Source organism: Mytilus californianus, unplaced genomic scaffold (assembly GCF_021869535.1).
Source record: "Mytilus californianus isolate M0D057914Y unplaced genomic scaffold, xbMytCali1.0.p SCAF_12, whole genome shotgun sequence".
NCBI lineage: Eukaryota > Metazoa > Mollusca > Bivalvia > Mytilida > Mytilidae > Mytilus > Mytilus californianus.
The window spans coordinates 20,444,000-20,469,723 of record NW_026262604.1 but is presented as its reverse complement, the minus strand read 5'-3'; the positions used below and the strand labels follow the sequence as shown (position 1 = coordinate 20,469,723).

Here is a 25,724-nt window from a genome sequence, read left to right as displayed (position 1 = left end):
CAGGTTTAAATGTTTTAACAGGCGCCAACCTTCACCCTAACCTGAGACAGTAGTGTAACATTACAACATAAAAAGACACACTATAAAATATCAATTGAAATGGCTTAACTCGATCAAAAAGACATTTAAACAAAAACAAGTAAACATACACTAGCTCTACAAGCATTGACGTATGTACTTTTCATAGTTGGAGAAAATTTGCCATTTCTAGGAAATTTTATTTCGCGGTTTGATCATTTGCACCTTTCTAAAAAAGTTGAAAATGTGTACAGTCAAACCTTTATATAAATTTACCCTTGGGACCGCAGCTTATAAGGCATATCTTTACATTGATATTAAAAATGCATATGTATTTTTACTGCGGGACATGACGAGTTCAACAAGACAAGACATGTTTTCGCTTAATAGATGTGACCTTTATAGCAGGTTTGACTGTATTTCGTCGAGCATTTGAAGTCTTTGTTATCACATACAAACGAAATCCAAGAACATTGGCATCTGATGAATTTTAACAGAATGATACAAAGTTGTAGTAATATTGTCTGGGCCGATGCCACTGCTTGTAGACGTTCGTTCCCGAGGGTATCACCAGCATTTTTACTTTTTTGATGGATGCCACATGTGGAGCAGGATCTGCTCATCCTTCCGGAGCACCTGAGATCACCCCCAGTTTTGGTGGGGTTCGTGTTGCTCAGTCTTTAGTTTTCTATGTTGTGTTTTGTGTACTGTTGCTTGTCTGTTTGTCTGTTTGTCTGTTGGTCGTTTTCTTTTTTAGCCATGGCGTTGTCAGTTTATTTCCTACTTATGAGTTTGAATGTCCCTTTGGTATCTTTCGCCTTTTTTAACACAACTTGTAATTACATAAGATATTGCGAGCATGATTAATAGTTTCATTTAAATTGTACACCCAGTTTTCATCTCTTTCTGTTTGTTTATTGTTTATGTACATGTACATATTATGTTTTTATTTTAGTTTTTTTCGATGAGTGAAAGTTTTTTTTCGGAAACTTTTAATGGGTTTGACTGAAGGTTTGTCTCGCCAGAGTTTATGAGTTTCTAAGGGGAGCATTCCTCTTGAGAACAATTTAACCAAAGTAAATGTCAGAAAGACGTTGTTTCAAATCGGAGCTTTTTGTGTTATATCTTTTACGTTAATTAATTAGAAACGATTAACAAGATTAAAACACAAATTCACATTTATCCACTAATGCTCGAAAGATACATTTTAAATGTAGCTGCACATTTGGAATTTAATGATACGGAAGGACGTTGAAAAAAGGGCAAGAATAATCATCTTATTGAGATCAAATAAACATTCTGAAACCAAATATTACAGAAGCATTTCATGTGTAAGCTTTTCTTAATGTGTATATGAAAACGACCCACCAACTGTCCTTTAGTGCAACAATTTTGTCACAAGAACCTAAATGGTTACAGTGTCTGCATACGGAGTATACATCTCTCAGTTGATACGGTATTCCAGGGCTTGTAATACCTATCATGATTTCCCTGATAGAGGGTTGCTGCTGTTCACAAAGAAGCTATTAAACCACGAGTTCCAAGTGGTGAAGTTGAAATCGTCCCTTCGTAAATTTTATGGACGCCATCACGAGTTGGTTGACCGTTATGGAATATCCGTTTCACAGATGACAACGGATACGTTCCAATTGTCGTAACTACAATCCCGTCCCCTTTTCCTCGAATGTGACCTAACGAATTAGACTTATCACCGGGTTTGTACTAACATGAGCAACACGACGGGTGCAACACATGGAACAGGGTCTGATTAAACTTCCGGATCACCTGAGATCAACCTCAGTTTTTGATGGGGTTCGTGTTGCTCAGTCTTTACCTTTCTATTTTGTGTTTTGCGTACTATTGTTTCTCCGTTTGTATTTTTCTTTTTAGCCATGGCGTTGTCAGTTTTTTTTCGACTTATGAATTTGAATGTCCCTTTGGTATCTTTCGCCTCTCTTTTACACTGACATATCCTTATCTAATGAACCACTTAACTGCCACATACCTACTGAATAAGACTTGTCACCGGGTGTGTACTTCAATTAGCAACACGGCGGGTGCCAAATGTGGAGCAGGATTTTCTTACCCTTCCGGAGCACCAGAGATCACACCCAGTTTTTGTTGGGGTTCGTGTTGCTCAGTCTTTAGTTTTCTATGTTGGTTTTGTGTACTGGGTTCTTTTTCCATGGCATTGTCAGTTTGTTTTCGACATTTATATTAATGGTTCTTGCAGGATGATTATCTTAAATCAGCTAATATTAAATGAAACCTTGAACAGCTGATCTTTCCGGCGATGTTTGATTGGATGCTCACTTTTTTGTTCGTTGTATTGCTTAAATGACTATTGTTTTCATGTTCATCCTTGTGACTGTTGACTAATGTTTACTCTATTTTTCCAATTTAGACTTTTGATTGGCTTTTAATATCTTCTTTACGTTTTTTATTTTCTCATATTCAGATGTACAGCGTATTTTAATTAATTTTACAAGGGGCCAATAGGAAATATGGACATAAAATTGAGAATGGAAATGGGGAATATGTCAAAGAGACAACAACCCGACCAAAGAGCAGACAACAGCCGAAGGCCACCAATGGGTCTTCAACGCAGCGAGAAAATCCCGCACCCGGAGCTGGTCCTCAGCTGGCCCCTAAATAAAATTGTGTACTAGTTCAGTGAAAATGGACGTCACACTAAACTCCAAAACATATTAATGAACTAGAATTAAAAAAAAAACATACAAGACTAACAAAGGCCAGAGACTCCTGACTAGGGACAGGCGCAAAAATGCGGCGGGGTTAAACATGTTTTGTGAGATCTCAACCCTCCCCCTATACCTCTAGCCAATGTAGAATAAAGAAACATGCATATTTTTCTTGAGATTTCTACGGCAGTCAACATCAACATGGGTGTAACATTGTTGGTAAGGACTGATTATTTGTTGAAGAGCAGAAAGACCAATATGGTGAGAGAATGCTGACTTAATGTTACACGTACACCACACAAGAAAGTAAAGCAAAAACAATGACTTGAAATCTCTTATAAATTCTTCTATGTTAAGTACAATCCTTGTCTTAGTGTCAGACAGCCTGTATTGCTGCTTCAAGAACTATATAACATGAGATACAGAATATATATATGACAAATTAAACTCCGAAACAGTGGCGACATAGTTAAGGATAAGTCAACGTTGCGTTGAAGAGACAATGTTACCACTGTTTCGGAGTTTGATGTAAATGCATAAAAAAAGAAAAAGTAAAAAGAACGACTTTACCAACCATCGAATACACCTAATAATATACTTCTGAGGATCTGGCTGAGTTTATGACTTTAATAACGACATACTAAACAGTTTTGCCAATGAACTTGACTTCAGTTTAATCAACACTAGAGCCTTTTTTCCTGAGATTTACCGAACTAGTTGGTAACAAATATGGTTAGTCGATGCCCTGTGGTATCCTTGTTCTTAGGTAAGAATTTAAAGACAGATTGGACAATGAATGCCTAGCTTTACAGAAAACTGCAGAAAGCATAATAGTTTGCGAATTGAAAACATCTCAATAAATAAATAACTAAAGATAAAGCTTCAAATATGCTAAGGAAAACGTTTTTTTTTAAATCGAGGGCTCCAGATGAGTACGGCATGTCTTTTTTGACTTAAATCACCCGTCGTGTACATACATGAATAACTTTTACCACTGTATTGAGTGTGATACTATATTTCTACAGTCGAGACAGTCAAATTTTATAAATTTAAAACGCAATGCTTCCCGAGCGTTTTAAACATACATAATATAACTGTCGAAACAAGTATCGTATTGCACTTGATTCTTCTCCTCTAATGATTTTAAACGATATGTAGGCAAACTTTGCCTGTCTTTTTTATTTTCTGCAAAAAATGTGTACTTTCTATGTGAAGCTATTAGACATGGTCACTTTTTTTAGTGACGTGACAATACGTGACGAATTTGGAGAGGAAGCAAGAAAAGTTGCCGTCATAATTGAATTTTGACCAATGAAAAACTGAGATCAATCAGACACATTGATTATCAAGAAAAAATCAATCGGTCAGGGAGAGTTTACAATCGGCTAAGAATTGTATTAATCTGAAAGTCATAAGATTCTTGAACATATGAAAAAGTATTAAAATTATAAGCAATAACTTCAATTCTTAATTTGTTTAATATAAATAAAGCAATCTTGTTCATTAAATAAAAAATGAAATTTTATATAAAAAAAGTAAAAATAAAACATTTGTTTTTTCAGGCAATTATTTCAAACTTGAGAAATACGATGAATAACATAGTGTTTTGAGAAAAGGCCCGGCTGTAGTAGCGTGACGTATACAGAAATGTGGTTGTATTAGCGTGACGTATACAGAAATGTGGTTGTATTAACGTGACGTATACAGAAATGTGGCTGTTTTAGCGTGACGTATACAGAAATGTTCATATAAAGGCATCTTCACTGGTGTACTGTGTGCCGATGACAAAAATATAACATAATTCTTCACTTTCTGTATTTCTCAGAAGATGATACTGACAGATCTGTAAACAAAATGATAATTAATCTTTAAATTAAATATCAAGATTTAAATAAAACAAACTATTGTATATTATGTCAGAATGAATAATTTCATATTACAGGACATCGTTACCATTCCGATGACTGTATCACTCGAACACCTATTTTGCACTCTTGCTTGAAAATTGATAAGCCCGTTATCTTTAATGACGTTCACAAACACTTGATCGATACATGTACCAATGTTGGTGGATGTTCCACCCCGAGAGTAAAATAAGGCCAAATAGTCAGTTCTCCTGTCCTGACATTACATGTAGTTAAAATTGACATATTTTACTGTTCATGTATGTTAAAAAAATTTAATTCGAAACACAGAACCACGCGAATATTCTGTAATACGGATATTTTACATAGTATCACAGACCCGGAAGATATGTTCTGAAATAAAGATATTATGCATAGTGTCATAGACTCCCACAAAGTGGTCAGTAATAAAATATAACACATAATGTCACAGACCTCCATGAAGAAGCAGCTAATAAGAATGTTATGCATAGTGTCACAGGTAATAAGAATGTTATGCATAGTGTCACAGGTAATAAGAATGTTATGCATAGTGTCACAGGTAATAATTATGTAATGCATAGTGTCACAGACCCCACACGAGGTAGTCTGCAATCAGGATACGATACAACAAATGTACAACGCAATGTAATGTAAACTAACATGTTTTTCTGCATACCTTGGTTCAGCTTAGGTGATACCAGATTAAAATGATATAAAAGCGATTCGAACGCAATGAAATTAATTACGTGTTGTTTTCATTTTTTATTTTGCGTTAACGACACCACACGAAGTAGTCTGTTATAAGATTTCTCACCTTTGCGTTCGTCGTCAATTACGTCGATTTCTTCCTTCTGTTCATCCTTTTGAAGTAACCTTGTCAGAAATTGCTTAAAACCTGGTGAAAAAGATCAAAATGAAAATTTTATACTTTTTAGATAGATTGACCGTTTTTATAAGGAGGTGTGGTATGGTTGTAAATAAGACAACTATCCCTCAGACACCAACGGACGTGGATGTAAACAACTCTAGGTAACCGTATTGTCCTCAACAATGAGACAACTATCCCTCAGACACCAAGGGACGTGGATGTAAACAACTCTAGGTAACCGTACTGTCCTCAACAATGAGACAACTATCCCTCAGACACCAACGGACGTGGATGTAAACAACTCTAGGTAACCGTACTGTCCTCAACAATGAGAAAGCTATCCCTCAGACACCAACCGACGTGGATGTAAACAACTCTAGGTAACCGTGCTGTCCTCAACAATGAGACAACTATCCCTCAGACACCAACGGACGTGGATGTAAATAATCTAGGTAACCGTACTGTCCTCAGCAATGAGACAACTATCTCTCAGACACCAACGGACGTGGATGTAAACACTCTAGGAAACCGTACTGTCCTCAACAATGAGACAACTATCCCTCAGACACCAACGGACGTGGATGTAAACAACTCTAGGTAACCGTACTGTCCTCAACAATGAGACAACTATCCCTCAGACACCAACAGACGTGGATGTAAACAAATCTAGGTAACCGAACTGTCCTCAGCAATGAGACAACTATCCCTGTAAACAACTCTAGGTAACCGTACTGTCCTCAACAATGAGACAACTATTCCTCAGACATCAACGGACGTGGATGTAAACACCTATAGGTAACCGTACTGTCCTCAACAATGAGACAATTATCCCTCAGACACCAACGGACGTGGATGTAAACAACTCTAGGTAACCGTACTGTCCTCAACAATGAGACAACTATCCCTCAGACACCAACGGACGTGGATGTAAACAACTCTAGGTAACCGTACTGTCCTCAACAATGAGACAGCTATCCCTCAGACACCAACCGACGTGGATGTAAACAACTCTAGGTAACCGTACTGTCCTCAACAATGAGACAGCTATCCCTCAGACATCAACGGACGTAGATGTAAACAACTCTAGGTGACCGTACTGTCCTCAACAATGAAACAGCTATCCCTCAGACACCAACCGACGTGGATGTAAACAACTCTAGGTAACCGTACTGTCCTCAACAATGAGACAGCTATCCCTCAGACACCAATCGACGAAGATGTAAACAACTCTAGGTAACCGTACTGTTCTCAACAGTAAGACAACTATCCCTCAGACGCCAACCGACGTGGATGTAAACAACTCTACGTAACCGTACTATCCTCAACAATGAGACAACTATCCGTCAGACACAAACGGACGTGGATATAAACAACTCTAGGTAACCGTACTGTCCTCAACAATGAGACAACTATCCCTCAGACACCAACGGACGTGGATGTAAACAACTCTAGGTAACCGTACTGTCCTCAACAATGAGACAACTATCCCTCAGACACCAACGGACGTGGAAACAAACAACTCTAGGTAACCGTACTGTCCTCAACAATGAGACAACTATCCCTCAGACACCAACAAATGTGGATGTAAACAACTCTAGGTAACCGTACTGTCCTCAACAATGAGACAACTATCCCTCAGACACCAACGGACGTGGATGTAAACAACTCTAGGTAACCGTACTGTCCTCAACAATGAGACAACTATCCATTAGACACCAACGGACGTGGATGTAAACAACTCTAGGTAACCGTACTGTCCTCAACAATGAGACAACTATCCCTCAGACACCAACGGACGTGGATGTAAACAACTCTAGGTAACCGAACTGTCCTCAGCAATGAGACAACTATCCCTGTAAACAACTCTAGGTAACCGTACTGTCCTCAACAATGAGACAACTATTCCTCAGACATCAACGGACGTGGATGTAAACATCTATAGGTAACCGTACTGTCCTCAACAATGAGACAACTATCCCTCAGACACCAACGGACGTTGATGTAAACATCTCTAGGTAGCCGTACTGTCCTCAACAATGAGACAACAATCCCTCAGAAACTAACAGAAGTGGATGTAAACATTTCTAGGTAACCGTACTGTCCTCAACAATGAAACAACTATCCTCAGACATTAACAGAAGTGGATGTAAACATTTCTAGGTAGCCGTACTGTCCTCAACAATGAAACAACTATCCCTCAGTCACCAACGGACGTGGACGTCAACAACTATAGGTAACCGTACTGTCCTCAACAATGAGACAACTATCCCTTAGCCACCAACTGACGTGGATGTAAACAACTCTAGGTAACCGTTCTGTCCTCAGCAATGAGACAACTATCCCTCAGACATCAACAGACGTGGATGTAAACAACTCTAGGTAACCGTACTGTCCTCAACAATCAAACAACTATCTCTCATCAGACACCAACGGGCGTGGATGTAAACAACTCTAGGTAACCGTACTGTCCTCAACAATGAGACAACTATCCCTCAGACACCAACGGACGTGGATGTAAACAACTCTAGGTAACCGTTCTGTCCTCAACAATGAGACAACTATCCCTCAGACACCAACGGACGTGGATGTAAACAACTCTAGGTAACCGTAATGTCCTCAACAATGAGACAACTGTCCCTCAGACTCCAACGGATGTGGATGTAAACAACTCTAGGTAACCGTACTGTCCTCAACAATGAGACAACTATCCCTCAGACACCAATCGACGAAGATGTAAACAACTCTAGGTAACCGTACTGTCCTCAACAGTGAGACAACTATCCCTCAGACGCCAACCGACGTGGATGTAAACAACTCTAGGTAACCGTACTATCCTCAACAATGAGACAACTATCCGTCAGACACAAACGGACGTGGATGTAAACAACTCTAGGTAACCGTACTGTCCTCAACAATGAGACAACTATCCCTCAGACACCAACGGACGTGGATGTAAACAACTCTAGGTAACCGTACTGTCCTCAACAATGAGACAACTATCCCTCAGACACCAACGGACGTGGATATAAACAACTCTAGGTAACCGTACTGTCCTCAACAATGAAACAACTATCTCTCAGACACCAACAAATGTGGATGTAAACAACTCTAGGTAACCGTACTGTCCTCAACAATGAGACAACTATCCCTCAGACACCAACGGACGTGGATGTAAACAACTCTAGGTAACCGTACTGTCCTCAACAATGAGACAACTATCCTTCAGACACCAACGGACGTGGATGTAAACAACTCTAGGTAACCGAACTGTCCTCAGCAATGAGACAACTATCCCTGTAAACAACTCTAGGTAACCGTACTGTCCTCAACATTGAGACAACTATTCCTCAGACATCAACGGACGTGGATGTAAACACCTATAGGTAACCGTACTGTCCTCAACAATGAGACAACTATCCCTCAGACACCAACGGACGTTGATGTAAACATCACTAGGTAGCCGTACTGTCCTCAACAATGAGACAACTATCCCTCAGAAACTAACAGAAGTGGATGTAAACATTTCTAGGCAACCGTACTGTCCTCAACAATGAGACAACTATCCTCAGACATTAACAGAAGTGGATGTAAACATTTCTAGGTAGCCGTACTGTCCTCAACAATGAAACAACTATCCCTCAGTCACCAACGGACGTGGATGTCAACAACTATAGGTAACCGTACTGTCCTCAACAATGAGACAACTATCCCTTAGACACCAACTGACGTGGATGCAAACAACTCTAGGTAACCGTTCTGTCCTCAGCAATGAGACAACTATCCCTCAGACATCAACAGACGTGGATGTAAACAACTCTAGGTAACCGTACTGTCCTCAACAATGAAACAACTATCTCTCATCAGACATCAACGGGCGTGGATGTAAACAACTCTAGGTAACCGTACTGTCCTCAACAATGAGACAACTATCCCTCAGACACCAACGGACGTGGATGTAAACAACTCTAGGTAACCGTTCTGTCCTCAACAATGAGACAACTATCCCTCAGACACCAACGGACGTGGATGTAAACAACTCTAGGTAACCGTACTGTCCTCAACAATGAGACAACTATCCCTCAGACTCCAACGGATGTGGATGTAAACAACTGTAGGTAACCGTACTGTCCTCAACAATGAGACAACTATCCCTCAGACACCAACGGACGTGGATGTAAACAACTCTAGGTAACCGTACTGTCCTCAACAATGAGACAACTATCCCTCAGACACCAACGGACGTAGATGTAAACAACTCTAGGTAACCGTACTGTCCTCAACAATGAGACAACTATCCCTCAGACACCAACGGACGTGGAAATAAACAACTCTAGGTAACCGTACTGTCCTCAACAATGAGACAACTATCCCTCAGACACCAACGGACATGGATGTGAACATTTCTAGGTAACCGTACTGTCCTCAACAATGAGACAACTATCCCTCAGACACCAACGGATGTAGATGTAAACAACTCTAGGTAACCGTACTGTCCTCAACAATGAGACAACTATCCCTCAGACATCAACGGACGTGGATGTAAAAAACTCAAGGTAACCGTACTGTCCTCAACAATGAGAAAGCTATCCCTCAGACACCAACCGACGTGGATGTAAACAACTCTAGGTAACCGTGCTGTCCTCAACAATGAGACAACTATCCCTCAGACACCAACGGACGTGGATGTAAATACTCTAGGTAACCGTACTGTCCTCAGCAATGAGACAACTATCTCTCAGACACCAACGGACGTGGATGTAAACACTCTAGGAAACCGTACTGTCCTCAACAATGAGACAACTATCCCTCAGACACCAACGGACGTGGATATAAACAACTCTAGGTAACCGTACTGTCCTCAACAATGAGACAACTATCCCTCAGACACCAACAAATGTGGATGTAAACAACTCTAGGTAACCGTACTGTCCACAACAATGAGACAACTATCCCTCAGACACCAACGGACGTGGATGTAAACAACTCTAGGTAATTGTACTGTCCTCAACAATGAGACAACTATCCATTAGACACCAACGGACGTGGATGTAAACAACTCTAGGTAACCGTTCTGTCCTCAACAATGAGACAACTATCCCTCAGACACCAACGGACGTGGATGTAAACAACTCTAGGTAACTGTACTGTCCTCAACAATGAGACAACTATCCTTCAGACACCAACGGACGTGGATGTAAACAACTCAAGGTAACCGAACTGTCCTCAGCAATGAGACAACTATCCCTCAGACACCAACGGACGTGGATGTAAAGAACTCTAGGTAACTGCACTGTCCTCAGCAATGAGCACAAACAACCCCGTATATAAGTTAAGGATGTACACCTCTGAGGAGCCAAACATTTCTAGAATTAAACCTTATTTCTTAACCTGATTTTTGGGTTTAGATGACTGTAAGAAAGTAACTGGTGAAGAAAAAATCATATGGTGGTGCACTTCTTTTTCTGCTACAGTCATTTGAAAGTACCCATTTTTTATGATTTTCCCATTTTTCATAAATTTTTACCCATTTTTGAACTATTATCATGAAAAAAATCACAATTTTACAATTAAACTTTTTTTCATACTTTCACTAAAGAAGAAGAGGACCAATCTGAATAAATTTAACTAAAAAAACTATAGGTTGGTGTTAATATTAGAAAGTTTTGTAAAATTTTGTTGCTTTTTCGTGTCAAATTGACCATGCTGTCAATTTTGTAAATTTGGGATTTTTCTCTTTTATTAGAACAAAAAAGCATGTTATTTTAACTTCTTTGTTACAAATGATTGAAAAAGTACATATCTAAGAATGTTGAAAAGAAAAAATTGATATGGGATGTACAAATTTTTGGTAAAATCATTTCTTTGTACCCTCACCTATTTTCTCAACATTTTGGCTGATGACACTTACCAGATTGGTTATAAAATTTGAAAATTTGATTACTCAAAAACTACTTATTGTAAGTACGCAAGTTTTTCACAGAGTTTAGTTTGATTATAATAATTTGTATATTCATTGATATTTTCTACTTGTATTACATGTTTTGGAAATGAATCCCAAACGAGATTTTAGCGAGACTGAAACCTCAGAAGAATACATCCTTAAAAGGGTTTGGCATTTTTTATGTTTTTATTCATTGTCTGTTTTTTAAGGATAATAATAAGCCATTAATCAACAGACGGACAAAACCATTGACAGAAGTTAAAAAAGTGTTTTTCATGTTTTTATTCATTGTCTGTCTTTTTTAAGATAATAAAAAATATTCGTAAGATTTAAACACTATCTAAACACTATATATGTAATTTTTGTGCAGATACTCAGATAAAACTCAAACAATTTGTTGAGGTGATGTCGGAAAATCTCAATCGTCTAAAATTTTACCAGAATCGACTATTATCTCAGATGTATCGACTTTAATCTTATATACATTGACTTAAATCTCATATGTATCGACTTTCTTCTGACATTTATCGGCTTTAATCTCCTATGCACTGAATTTAATCTCATATGTATCGACTTTAATTTCATATGAATTGACTTTAAACTCATATTTATCGACTTTAATCTCATACGTATAGTCTTAATTCTAATATATATCGACTTTAAATTCATATGTATCGACTTTAATCTCACACGTATCGACTTTAATCTAACACATATCGACTTTAATCTCATAAGTATCGACTTTAATCTCATGTATATCGACTTTAATCACATATGTATCGACTTTACTTAAATGCGTATAGATTTTAACCTCATGTGTATCGACTTTAATCTCATATGCAGAGACTAAATTCTCATATGTATCGACTTTAATCTTACAAATTCCGGTTTAAGTTTTGATATTTATGGTTAATATCATCAACATTTTCCGTGAAATTATCAACTTTCAATTTCCGATACAAGCAGCCTTTCGTGGACTCTTATGTGCATACTGTAAACTAGCGTCCGCAAACACGTTGTGATAGGTAAAAAAAAACATCCGAAACGATGGAAATTCAACCTTAGGATATTTCAAATTTTGGTACGAACAATGTAATTACCCATAGTCCTATAGTTCCAAAAAGGTGAATCGAAAAAAAAGGAACTTAAAACTAGTTGTACAAGTACTTACTTCGTTTGGCATTACATTCACAAATGTAACATCCATTATTTCCTAGCTGGTAACCATTTGGACAGTGACGTCCACAGTTCTGTGGAATTGGATGACACACTAAAAAATTATCATTTAGTTTTTACAGAAAATTAGTTAGCAGTAAGTGAACTATTACTCCATTAAATAGAATAAATAATATTTAAGAAATGACTGTAAACTGGGGGGGGGGGGGCGGGGGGGGGGGGGGGGGGGCTAGGATGAAAAATGTTGTCCTGCATATTTTTTTTAGTTGAAAAATCAAATGGTAGCTCCCTCAAATTTGTGCATATTATTCTAGTACCCATTCTAGGATGAAAAATGTTGTCCTGCATATTTTTTTTAGTTGAAAAATCAAATGGTAGCTCCCTCAAATTTGTGCATATTATTCTAGTACCCATTATTCCTAATTTTTTTTTGTGTCTTTTTTTGCTTATTTATTATTTGTTTGCTCTTTATTCGCTACTTTTGCCAATTACTCTTGATTCATTCGACTCTGTCCAGCCCACATAGATGTATGTAGAGTGGAAAAATCAAACCAAACCAAACAACAATAGCCATGCATTCAAAATGAACTGTAAGGATTGCAATGTGAAGTTGTTACTGTATCGCAAGCTGTAGATATAATATGTTGGGAAATTCAACAGTGACGTCTTAACATGTGATATCAACACTGGCTATTTTACATGTCTTGGAGGTCAACAAACACGACCAATTATCGGACATCAACTATAGCTATAATTATTGTCGATGCGTTTAAATGAACCATTTTCATATTATATTCTTATATTATTTTAATTCTGCTTCACTTGAATGCTTAAAAGAAATTAAAAAGTTCTGAACCGGACAGTGTTCTTAAAGCCATTGCTGAACCTGTTTATGTTGAACCCGTCACTGATTTAGATAGTGCCCCCTTCATAAAGCCATACTTACTACAAATTTTTCCACATTTGGAAGCGCAACAATATTTATCTCCCGGACATGTTTCACCTTGACACTGTTCTTGATAATCGCAGTTCAAATACATCTCGTTTACTCGACATGTCTGAACATCTGTAATAAATGCAAGGAATTGCAAGCAATCGGATTACCTCGGCAGTTTCCGCTATCTGCAGTTTGATCTGCCGAGGTGTGCCGAATGAAATGACATGGATATACTTTACTTTCTGTCGTGTCTTTATTTTGTTATTTGTTTTGTTTCGAGTTGAAATTTAAAAAAAAAACTACCAGCTACTAAGCTAGGGAGATAGCACAAAATAAGTTATGACAATGAGTAGCAATTATCTATAGTATTTCATTCGGCACACCTTAGCAGATCTAATAGCAGATAGCGGAATCTGCCGAGGTAAGCCGATTTCAAACATGCATACAGTTTGGCCGATGCTTATTGTTAGCAAAAACATATTCTTGTTCAAAATTTTTAGGAAGCAAACTAAACGCCAGTATGTTATGTTTCTTATTTTGTCTAAGTAATGATCAAGCACATACGAGTACATTTGTATTTTTAAAAAAACCTTCAGCTGTCCTCATAGAACCCGTAATTCTTTTATATTCTAAAGATTCTGAATATATTTGATGTTTTTTTTATTTTTACTTAGATTATAAAAAACTTATCAGCAATCGGACGCTAAAACAACAACAAAAACCAACAACATTGGTCGTTTTTAAGGCACACATATTAACAAAGTATATGTATACTGGTACACATAATAGAGGGTCAAGATGGAGTATTCTTTAATGTCTAAACAATTTTTCTCTATTCTTTATTGTTTTTGCCCATTATTCTACACTTTTTGTCCATTATTTTCTATTCTGTAAACCCCACCCAGACCTTCATACATATGTTCTTGATTTATTGCTATATTGTTCAAAGAAATATTCACAGCACGCAAGAAAACGGTAGGTTTTAAATTTGATGTGATAGTTTTTGCTATAAAGCTGCTATGTCAACGATACGATACATGATGTATGAAAAGAAATGAAAAATAAAAAAATTATTGTATGGTTGTTTCAGGTTAGAGTTTAAATCATAATAACTATTAATGTCGGAAGAGTCTTAAAAAAACTCAGAATTATTAAGTCAATGTTCCTCTTATGGTCGTTTGAAGAAGTCACCTCCCCGTACACACACATTTTTTACATTACCGGCTTTTTACTCCAGAGTATATATTTTTTTCGACAGGTTACCTATTATTTTGTGGAACTTCAAGGGAGAAGTTTAATCAAGCTTATAATCGGTGCAGTTTTTTTTTTTTGGGGGGGGGGAGGTCTACTGTTTACCGATGATTTTGTCGTTTATGGTACATGAAGGACAGTCTGACAATGATTTGAAAACATAGTATAGTTAATATTACACTTTGGTTGCTCTTACTTGACCGAGCACCAGAATGTCCTACTACAGAGTAGGCAACCTGTCGAAAAAATATCTGCTACGGAGTCAAAAGTTAGTAACTTTGAAATAGACTATTTACCATACCATTTAGCATACATGGTCTGTATTTGCTATTTCTTTTTTTGAAAATGCCTTAAAATGCCTATTTCAAACTAAACGTTGTTTTTAATTTTCTCATTAGGATTTAGTTTTGTCTTTGATATCCAGGTTGTCATTTTCCCTTAACAACCACCGAAATGGGTGAATATTATATGTATTAAGGAAGATCTGCTTAAACATCAATATATATTAAACAGGCATTGAGTAACTCCAAATCGATACAATCACCCGTGAAATGATACATTATACAGAGCTGTAACAGTATCCGAACGTGTAAATTCGTCGAACATTTCCGCGTGTAGGCCACACTAGTATATATAAATATCTTACTACGTTCAAGAAGGTCCTCTAGAAGTCGGTAGTATTCATTCTCAGAAGGCTTAGCCTGAAATAAACAACCAAATCGTTTTTCAAATATTACAAAAATATATATTATAATTCAAAGTACAGCAATTCAATATATTCACATTTTCTATTAATTCGCCAGTCTCATAGCAAATTCAACATCCACCGGTTGTTGGGATTTGTGTACCTAAATCACAACTTGTACAGATAAAAAAAAGGATGAGGTATTATTGCAAATGACATAACTATCAATCAGAGACCAATAAACGTGGAACATGCATGAATATTTGCAACTGGACGTTAAGCATCAATCAATCAATCAATCAACATCGGGACGTTCAAGACTTACGCATTTGAAATGGACGATGAAACATATTTCAAATTGATTATCTCCCTTTTACCATAGAAAAAAGTTTTTAAAAAAATAAACACAGTCACATGATATTGGTCAGATACTTTAGAAATGTATAACTTATTTCGATTTTTTCGGACGGCTCTAGAAAAACAACAAAAGTACAATGTATATGATTTAGATTTGAGAAATGAACTTAGCAGTGTTGGATTCAGCGGAGGGGGTTTCGTAGAGGGCGTACGTCCATCTTTTTTATCGACAAAAAAAAACGTTCATGTTTTTCGCGATATATAAATGTTTAGTATAAAATAGTCCGATTTTTGCTTCGCTCTGCTCGGCGTTTTATATTCAATTATCGGGAATTAAGCCTTTCAAAAATCCTGGATCCGCCGTTGCTAAGGATACTCGTAAAACTGATACCTTATACAACACAGAGCTGTCTCTCCACCTAAAACATCGGATATTGCCGAGTTGAATTATATGTCTAATGTGTAGACAATGTTAAACATAAAAAACGTGATATGATGTTTTTTCCATATTGGTCTTGTTATCAGCCCGAAACTCCAAATACCGAGAGCTTTACGAGTTTTTAGCCCAAGGTCCCGATCTGGGTCAAGGTAGATTTGGAAAATTCCATGCTATGATATTTGGCCAATAAAATTTAAAAGAGAAAGTACAGTAATACAATGAAATAAAGCCGATTCAGTAATTCAATTTGTGTGTTTTCTGTTGGTTTTGTTTCTTTGTTTGTTCATGGGGTGGGGCTAGGATGAAAAATTGTTTAATGTTTAAATAATTCCAAATAGTTTCAAATTACCTTTTATGGTCTTCATCGACTTATAATTACATTAGATGTATGTTTCATTAAAATACGTTATTCTGATTGGCTACACTGCAATCTCGCGTTATTCCTTAATCAACTTCATTACACAATAAAATTTATCATTCATGATGACACGAGGTCCCACAATAAAGTGCACAGGTAAATTAAATAAAAACTTGATAAAAATCGTGTTTTCATGATCCTAGCTAAAAAATGTAATTATAAGTATTGAATGCTTCTTTTTGTAACTTCATAGGGTTGTAAAAGCGTTGACCGTCCGCACATTTTTAGAATGAAGCGCTTTCGCGCTTCATACAAAATGTACTTCGGTCAACGCTTTTACACCCCAATGAAGTTACAAAAAGAAGCATTATATTCTTAATTAACAAAGAGTTGTTGTTTCAAGCAACGATATCACAATATCGGATGTTATCTTAAAGATAAAAGATGATCTTATTTGTTTTGAAAGTTACAACTTTCAAACAGTTTAATAAACAACGGGTCAGTTCTTGATCAAGTAGGTTTACAAATTCATACGTGATTCCCGAAATCGACCAATGGCTGATAAGGTTTTTTTTTACGTGATTGATCATGTAATCCTCCATAGATCATGTGATTCTCCTATGATAAAATAGTAAGCCGATATGGTGTGTTCCCATTTCGCCTTAGCTGTGAATTCCAGGTAAAAAAAGGTAAAAGAGAATACCTGCATAATGGTACAACAGACTACATTCAGTATGGTGATGCAGCATCCTACATCCTTAAACTTGGTAACTAAATTAATTTTGAACATTCCAATGTGTCCATCAGTGCCTTGTTTTTCATAATATGAACTATCATGGTACTATTTATTTATGTTTATGGAAATAATTCTTATGTTTTATGTATTAGTGCCTTTTTCGCAGGCAATTATTTATTACATGTACATTTTCTTTAGTAGTATGCTAATTTAAAATTGTGCTTGTAATTCAGTGCTGATTCAGAAATAAATTAAAATATTTGTTATGATTGTATGATATTTGTCTTTATTTTATTCATTAAAATATGAAATATTCCGTATCCTATTAGTCATCTCTAATAAGAAAAAACAACAAAGACTTATTTACAAAATATATCACATAAGTAAAAAAAAAACATTTTAAAAAAGATGATCCACTATAAAAAGAATTATTCCAAAAGTGGGACAATCGGGAAGACACCAAAAATGCATATTCTTTTAAAAGGTATTTCATTGCAATACAAACAAACAAAAATAACTTAATTACATTGTTTACCCAAGTTCCCATTTCGCCTTAATTAATTCATTTGCACCTGAAAATTTGTACTAAGGCGATATGGGATTAATTTTATATAATGATTTTGACAGCTAAGGCAAAATGAGAATAAGCCGCCGATATCAGCCCACTTGTCTGATAAGTGCAGTCACGTTTATGCTATATAGGCAATGCAAGAACAAAAGAAAATTGGTGATATTATAATATTTTCCCGCATGGTCCTGAATTTCAGCATTTCTATTATAATGTGTTAGAGACTGAAAAAAATCATTGACAATTTTCCTGTTTAGCAACTTTTACATTACAAATTAGATTAGATTAAATTAAATTATATCAAACCGTCCCGTATTTAAAGAACTTGAATTGTCTTTAAGTGCAGCATTTAATTTATTTTAAATTTCCATTGTTTTCAAATTAAACCCATGTTCCCTTTTTTTTAAATTATTTGTTGCAAAACAAACAAATTCCTTTCAATATTGCGCCTCCAACTATCAATCAAGCTGATTATAATTTCTACATGAATATTCAATATTTAAAAATATATGACCAAAAAAATCGACAAAAGAACAGATAAAATAAAACTTACTTTGTAAAACAAACTTATGTTTTGCAATACATTTATAAGTTGATATGTTAATTATATAAGAAAAAAGTCGATGGCCCGGCACAAAATCAATTTAAATAAAATTTTGTTTTAACTGAATTTGCTTAAAATGAAAAAAAAAAGAAGAAATACCGTTTATTAAAACTGACTTTGTAAAATAAACCTAAGTTTAACAATACATCTATGCGTGAACTTGACCTGGCCCTAAACCAAAGTAAGTAATTTATAAGTAAAAGTCCTTACCTGAATGGCCAGAACAAACACTGACAAAATAACTACAAACCGAATCATGACTACTGTAGGTATGAGCTGGGGTGATACAGTCAAATCTTTTTTATACCGGTTCGCTCGGTGAACCGTTCTCTTACATCCTACGCATATTACCGCTCACATATCTAGCAGGTTTTCATTGAAGCAAGTGACCCGTGCACATGCCATTTCTCTTAAAATATAACGAAACTGTACTAACACGCAAACTTCAGCATATTTTTTTAAAAACTTGTTTGCAAGAATATTTCAATTACATTGTCAGTAATGTAACTGTACTAACACGCAAACTTCAGCATATTTTTTTAAAACTTGTTTGCAAGAATATTTCAATTACATTGTCAGTAATGTATTTGATTTCTCTTTAAATCTAGCATGCTGTGAAAAAATGATGTTATCAAATATTTAAAAGAGTTGAATCAGATTAAGAAAACAAATATTTTAGGTGTTGAAAATATACAATGTACCCTTTGACTATTCTTATTAAAGGCCGACTGCATAATATGGGTGGCTATCTTTCTATCTGCTGCATTTTCTTTGATCAAAGTATACATGATTGTTTGTTTTTTGGGGGGATATTGTAAAGAAAATTTATTACAAAACCTACGTAGTATGTCCCGATGATAGTTCTTATAATTACTATTTTGGATTTAAATGATAATCTATTTCTACCTTAGCCTACTTTTTTTTATTATGCTGATGTTTTAAAGTAACCTAGTGAATGCCACATGTAAGTTAGTTGAGGTTTTAAAGTAACCTAGTGAATGCCACATGTAAGTTAGTTGAGGTTTTAAAGTAACCTAGTGAATGCCACATGTAAGTTAGTTGAGGTTTTAACATTGTTCACCTTCCTTTCTGTATTCTTTAATTTGTAATTCATTTTTTTCCCTAATCTTTATATTTCTCCATTACTATCTATTCTTTATACTTATGTCCATTATTTTCTATTTTTTCTATTTTAGTCCATTATTCTCTATTCTTTACGTTTTAACACTCCATTATTCTCTATTCTTTACGTTTTAGCCCCCCCCCCCCTATTATTCTCTATCTTTATGTTTTAGCACCCCATTATTCTCTATTATTTATGTTTAAGCCCCCCCCCCTCCATTATTCTCTATTCTTTATGTTTTAACCCCTCATTTTTCTCTATCTTTATGTTTTAGCACCCCATTATTCTCTATTCTTTATGTTTTAGCCCCTCATTTTTCTCTATCTGTATGTTTCAGCCCCCCCATTATTCTCTATTCTTTATGTTTTAGCCCCTCATTTTTCTCTATCTTTATGTTTTAGCCCCCCCCCCATTATTCTCTATTCTTTATGTTTTAGCCCCTCATTTTTCTCTATCTTTATGTTTTAGCCCCCCCCCCCCCCCATTATTCTCTATTCTTTATGTTTTAGCCCCTCATTATTCTCTATTCTTTATGTTTTAGCCCCCCCCCCCCCATTATTCTCTATTCTTTATGTTTTAGCCCCTCATTTTTCTCTATCTTTATGTTTTAGCACCCCATTTTTCTCTATCTTTATGTTTTAGCCCCCCCCCCCCTCCCCCCCATTATTCTCTATTCTTTATGTTTTAGCCCCTCATTTTTCTCTATCTTTATGTTTTAGCACCCCATTATTCTCTATTCATTATGTTTAAGCCCCCCCATTATTTCCTATTCTTTATGTTTTAGCCCCCCCCCCCCCATTATTCTCTATTCTTTATGTTTTAGCCCCTCATTTTTCTCTATTCTGTATTTTTTACCCATTTTGCTGTTAGTAGTATTGGCACATTATTTTCTATTTTGTAAATATCATCCAGACCCTCATTCTTTAGGACCTTTCCATTGGGTCTTCGGTTAAACTTTTGCAAATACCGTCAACATGTTAAAACGGGAAAAAACATAAGGATTATGTTCATTATTTCTATTCTAATTGAAATATTTGCCACTGGACGTTAAGCAAACACAAATAAATCCATTCTAATTGCAAAAAAGTAAAAAGTTAGCATTCGAAATGGGTTTTTTATTACCTTTCCCCGATCATTCGGATTTTTTAAGTAACCTAGTGAATGCCACATGTAAGTTAGTTGAGGCTTTAACATTGTTCACTTTTATTTCTCTATTCTTTAATTTGTTATGTAAAATTTTTACTATTCTTTCTATTTTTCCATTATTCTCTATTTTATTTCTATTCTAATTGTTAACATTGCGTTTAGTTCTGCTTTACAGCTTAGCACGAGTAAGAGCAGTCTGATCAATTAAAGAAATTATGATGGCATGCAGTGCTCTATCCTTATTGTAAAATGGGTAGGCATTAAATATTATTAAAATGTTAGTTAACGAGTTGTACCAAAATATAGAAAATTACAATGCTGAACAATCTTAATATGTGTTGCTTGGACGATTTTTCTTGTGTGTTTTTGTTTTTGCGTTTTTTTTTTATTCATGTGAAATAAAATATAACTAACGATACCACCCTAATACCAAAAGTCCATATATTACACAATAACAAAAGATTGAGAAACACGAGTGCTTCGGAAGGATCAATAACTCCTGTTCGACTTGTGACTCCCGTCGTGTTTAAAAAAAATGATAAGTCATATCCACTGATTCCGCATCTTACAATAACGGATCGACAAATGTCTCTAGTCTTACCCTTAGACATCACTAAGTACAATAACGGATTGACAAATGCCTCTAGTCCTACCCTTAGACATCACCAAGTACAATAACGGATTGACAAATGTCTCTAGTCACCCTTAGACATCACCAAGTGCAATAACGGATTGACAAATGTCTCTAGTCTTACCCTTAGACATCACCAAGTGCAATAACGGATTGACAAATGTCTCTAGTCTTACCCTTAGACATCACCAAGTACAATAACGGATTGACAAATGTCTGTAGTCTTACCCTTAGACATCACCAAGTGCAATAACGGATTGACAAATATCTCTCATCTTACACTTAGACATCACCAAGTGCAATAACGGATTGACAAATGTCTCTAGTCTTACCCTTAGACATCACCAAGTACAATAACGGATTGACAAATGTCTCTAGTCTTACCCTTAGACATCACCAAATGGAATAACGGATTGACAAATATCTCTCATCTTACACTTAGACATCACCAAGTGCAATAACGGATTTACAAATGTCTCTAGTCTTACCCTTAGACATCACCAAGTACAATAACGGATTGACAAATATCTCTTGTCTTACCCTTAGACATCACCAAGTGCAATAACGGATTGACAAATATCTCTAATCTTATCCTTAGACATCACCAAGTGCAATAATGGATTGACAAATTTCTCTAGTCTTACCATCAGACGTCACTGATTGGGGGTCCGTTTAGCAGTGCGGGAACCGTTTAGCAGTGCGGGATGTATAGATATTCAGCCACGTCAGGTCAGAATAGGGACGTTAAATCGGATGCCTTGCATAGAGAGAGTGACACGCTCTCTGCACTTAAGAACCTTTGCAATAGCTCTTTGAGGAGTCCGTAGGTGGTCAGTTGCAAGGATAAATTTCGCCCCTATCCAATAGTCTCGTCACTTTTCATTGATAGTCGAAATTTCTTGCGCTTCGTCCCTGTCGGTCCCTTTAACAGGACCTATCAATTGTTTTAAGACTTTTAGCCCAAGGTCCCGATCTGGGTCAAGGTAGATTTGGAAAATTCCATGCTATGATATTTGGCAAATAAAATTTGAAAGAGAAAGTACAGTAATACAATGAAATAAAGCCGATTCAGTAATTCAATTTGTGTGTTTTCTGTTGGTTTTGTTTCTTTGTTTGTTCATTTTTAGTGGCACTGTTTTATGTTTAAATAATTTCCAAATAGTTTCAAATTACCATGTATGGTCTTCATCGACTTATAATTACATTAGATGTATGTTTCATTATAATAATTACGTTATTCTGATTGGCTACACTGCAATCTCGCGTTATTCCTTAATCAACTTCATTACACAATAAAATTTATCATTCATGATGACACGAGGTCCCACAATAAAGTGCACAGGTAAATTAAATAAAAACTTGATAAAAATCGTGTTTTCATGATCCTAGCTAAAAAATGTAATTATAAGTGTTGAATGCTTCTTTTTGTAACTTTATAGGGTTGTAAAAGCGTTGACCGTCCGCACATTTTTAGAATGAAGCGCTTTCGCGCTTCATACAAAATGTACTTCGGTCAACGCTTTTACACCCCAATGAAGTTACAAAAAGAAGCATTCTATTCTTAATTAACAAAGAGTTGTTGTTTCAAGCAACGATATCACAATATCGGATGTTATCTTAAAGATAAAAGATGATCTTATTTGTTTTGAAAGTTACAACTGTCAAACACTTTAATAAACAACGGGTCAGTTGTTGATCAAGTAGGTTTACAAATTCATACGTGATTCCCGAAATCGACCAATGGCTGATAAGTTTTTTTTACGTGATTGATCATGTGATCCTCCATAGATTATGTACGTGATTCTCCTATGATAAAATAGTAAGCCGATATGGTGTGTTCCCATTTCGCCTTAGCTGTGAATTCCAGGTAAAAAAAAGGTAAAAGAGAATACCTACATAATGGTACAACAGACTACATTCAGTATGGTGATGCAGCATCCTACATCCTTAAACTTGGTAACTAAATTAATTTTGAACATTCCAATGTGTCCATCAGTGCCTTGTTTTTCATAATATGAACTATCATGGTACTATTTATTTATGTTTATGGAAATAATTCTTATGTTTTATGTATTAGTGCCTTTTTCTCAGGCAATTATTTATTACATGTACATTTTCCTTAGTAGTATGCTAATTTAAAATTGTGCTTGTAATTCAGTGCTGATTCAGAAATAAATTAAAATATTTGTTATGATTGTATGATATTTGTCTTTATTTTATTCATTAAAATATGAAATATTCCGTATCCTATTAGTCATCTCTAATAAGAAAAAACAACAAAGACTTATTTACAAAATATATCACATAAGTAAAAAAAAAAAAACATTTTAAAAAAGATGATCCACTATAAAAAGAATTATTCCAAAAGTGGGACAATCGGGAAGACACCAAAAATGCATATTCTTTTAAAAGGTATTTCATTGCAATACAAACAAACAAAAATTACTTAATTACATTGTTTACCCAAGTTCCCATTTCGCCTTAATTAATTCATTTGCACCTGAAAATTTGTACTAAGGCGATATGGGATTAATTTTATATAATGATTTTGACAGCTAAGGCGAAATGAGAATAAGCCGCCGATATCAGCCCACTTGTCTGATAAGTGCAGTCACGTTTATGCTATATCGGCAATGCAAGAACAAAAGAAAATTGGTGATATTATAATATTTTCCCGCATGGTCCTGAATTTCAGCATTTCTATTATAATGTGTTAGAGACTGAAAAAAATCATTGACAATTTTCCTGTTTAGCAACTTTTACATTACAAATTAGATTAGACTAAATTAAATTATATCAAACCGTCCCGTATTTAAAGAACTTGAATTGTCTTTAAGTGCAGCATTTAATTTATTTTAAATTTCCATTGTTTTCAAATTAAACCCATGTTCCCTTTTTTTTAAATTATTTGTTGCAAAACAAACAAATTCCTTTCAATATTGCGCCTCCAACTATCAGTCAAGCTGATTATAATTCTACATGAATATTCAATATTTAAAAATATATGACCAAAAAATCGACAAAAAAACAGATAAAATAAAACTTACTTTGTAAAACACACTGATGTTTTGCAATACATTTATAAGTTGATATGTTAATTATATAAGAAAAAAGTCGATGGCCCGGCACAAAATCAATTTAAATAAAATTTTGTTTTAACTGAATTTGCTTAAAATGAAAAAAAAGAAGAAATACCGTTTATTAAAACTGACTTTGTACAATAAACCTAAGTTTAACAATACATCTATGCGTGAACTTGACCTGACCCTAAACCAAAGTAAGTAATTTATAAGTAAAAGTTCTTACCTGAATGGCCAGAACAAACACTGACAAAATAACTACAAACCGAATCATGACTACTGTAGGTATGAGCTGGGGTGATACAGTCAAATCTTTTTTATACCGGTTCGCTCGGTGAACCGTTCTCTTACATCCTACGCATATTACCGCTCACATATCTAGCAGGTTTTCATTGAAGCAAGTGACCCGTGCACATGCCATTTCTCTTAAAATATAACAAAACTGTACTAACACGCAAACTTCAGCATATTTTTTTAAAACTTGTTTGCAAGAATATTTCAATTACATTGTCAGTAATTTTTTTTGATTTCTCTTTAAATCTAGCATGCTGTGAAAAAATGATGTTATCAAATATTTAAAAGAATTGAATCAGATTAAGAAAACAAAGGTGTTAAAAATATACAATGTACCCTTTGAATATTTTTATTAAAGGCCGACTGCATAATATGGGTGGCTATCTTTCTATCTGCTGCATTTTCTTTGATCAAAGTATACATGATTGTTTGTTTTTTGGGGGGATATTGTAAAGAAAATTTATTACAAAACCTACGTAGTATGTCCCGTTGATAGTTCTTATAATTACTATTTTGGATTTAAATGATAATATATTTCTACCTTAGCCTATTTTTTTTTATTATGCTGATGTTTTAAAGTAACCTAGTGAATGCCACATGTAAGTTAGTTGAGGTCTGAACATTGTTCACCTTCCTTTCTGTATTCTTTAATTTGTAATTCATTTTTTTCCCTAATCTTTATATTTCTCCATAATTATCTATTCTTTATATTTATGTCCATTATTTTCTAATTTTTATATTTTAGTTCATTATTCTCTATTCTTTATGTTTTAGCACCCCATTATTCTCTATCATTACGTTTTAGCCCCCCCCCCCCTTCCATTATTCTCTATCTTTATGTTTTAGCCCTCTCTTATTCTCTATCTTTATGTTTTAGCACCCCATTATTCTCTATCATTACGTTTTAGCCCCCCCCCTCTCCAT

General features: G+C 35.3%; 1 protein-coding gene and 1 long non-coding RNA gene across 12 annotated transcripts; one reads left to right on the top strand and one right to left on the bottom strand.

Moving 5' to 3' along the window:
- Positions 1-4,179: 4,179 nt before the first annotated feature.
- LOC127721506 (uncharacterized) lies at positions 4,180-24,898 on the bottom strand. 2 transcript variants are annotated; one of them, XM_052228273.1, is made up of 6 exons: positions 24,733-24,898; positions 15,426-15,480; positions 13,538-13,657; positions 12,587-12,685; positions 5,421-5,501; positions 4,180-4,563 (listed from the first exon to the last, which is right to left on the bottom strand). In XM_052228273.1, the coding sequence occupies exons 1-6, from the start codon at positions 24,778-24,780 to the stop codon at positions 4,526-4,528; spliced, it is 441 nt and encodes a 146-aa protein (XP_052084233.1). In that variant the 5' UTR covers positions 24,781-24,898; the 3' UTR covers positions 4,180-4,525. The 2 variants fall into 2 exon arrangements, with proteins under 2 accessions (XP_052084233.1, XP_052084232.1); XM_052228272.1 differs by lacking the exon at positions 24,733-24,898 and adding an exon at positions 18,737-18,902.
- Positions 5,509-10,047, top strand: LOC127721515 (uncharacterized). 10 transcript variants are annotated; one of them, XR_007991280.1, is made up of 9 exons: positions 5,646-5,781; positions 6,854-6,926; positions 7,073-7,145; positions 7,219-7,291; positions 7,930-8,002; positions 8,368-8,440; positions 8,587-8,659; positions 9,371-9,443; positions 9,955-10,047. It is a non-coding gene; the product is annotated as an uncharacterized LOC127721515 (long non-coding RNA). The 10 variants fall into 10 exon arrangements; XR_007991284.1 differs by lacking the exon at positions 9,371-9,443; XR_007991278.1 differs by lacking the exons at positions 8,368-8,440; positions 9,955-10,047 and adding an exon at positions 9,590-9,787.
- Positions 24,899-25,724: the final 826 nt, after the last annotated feature.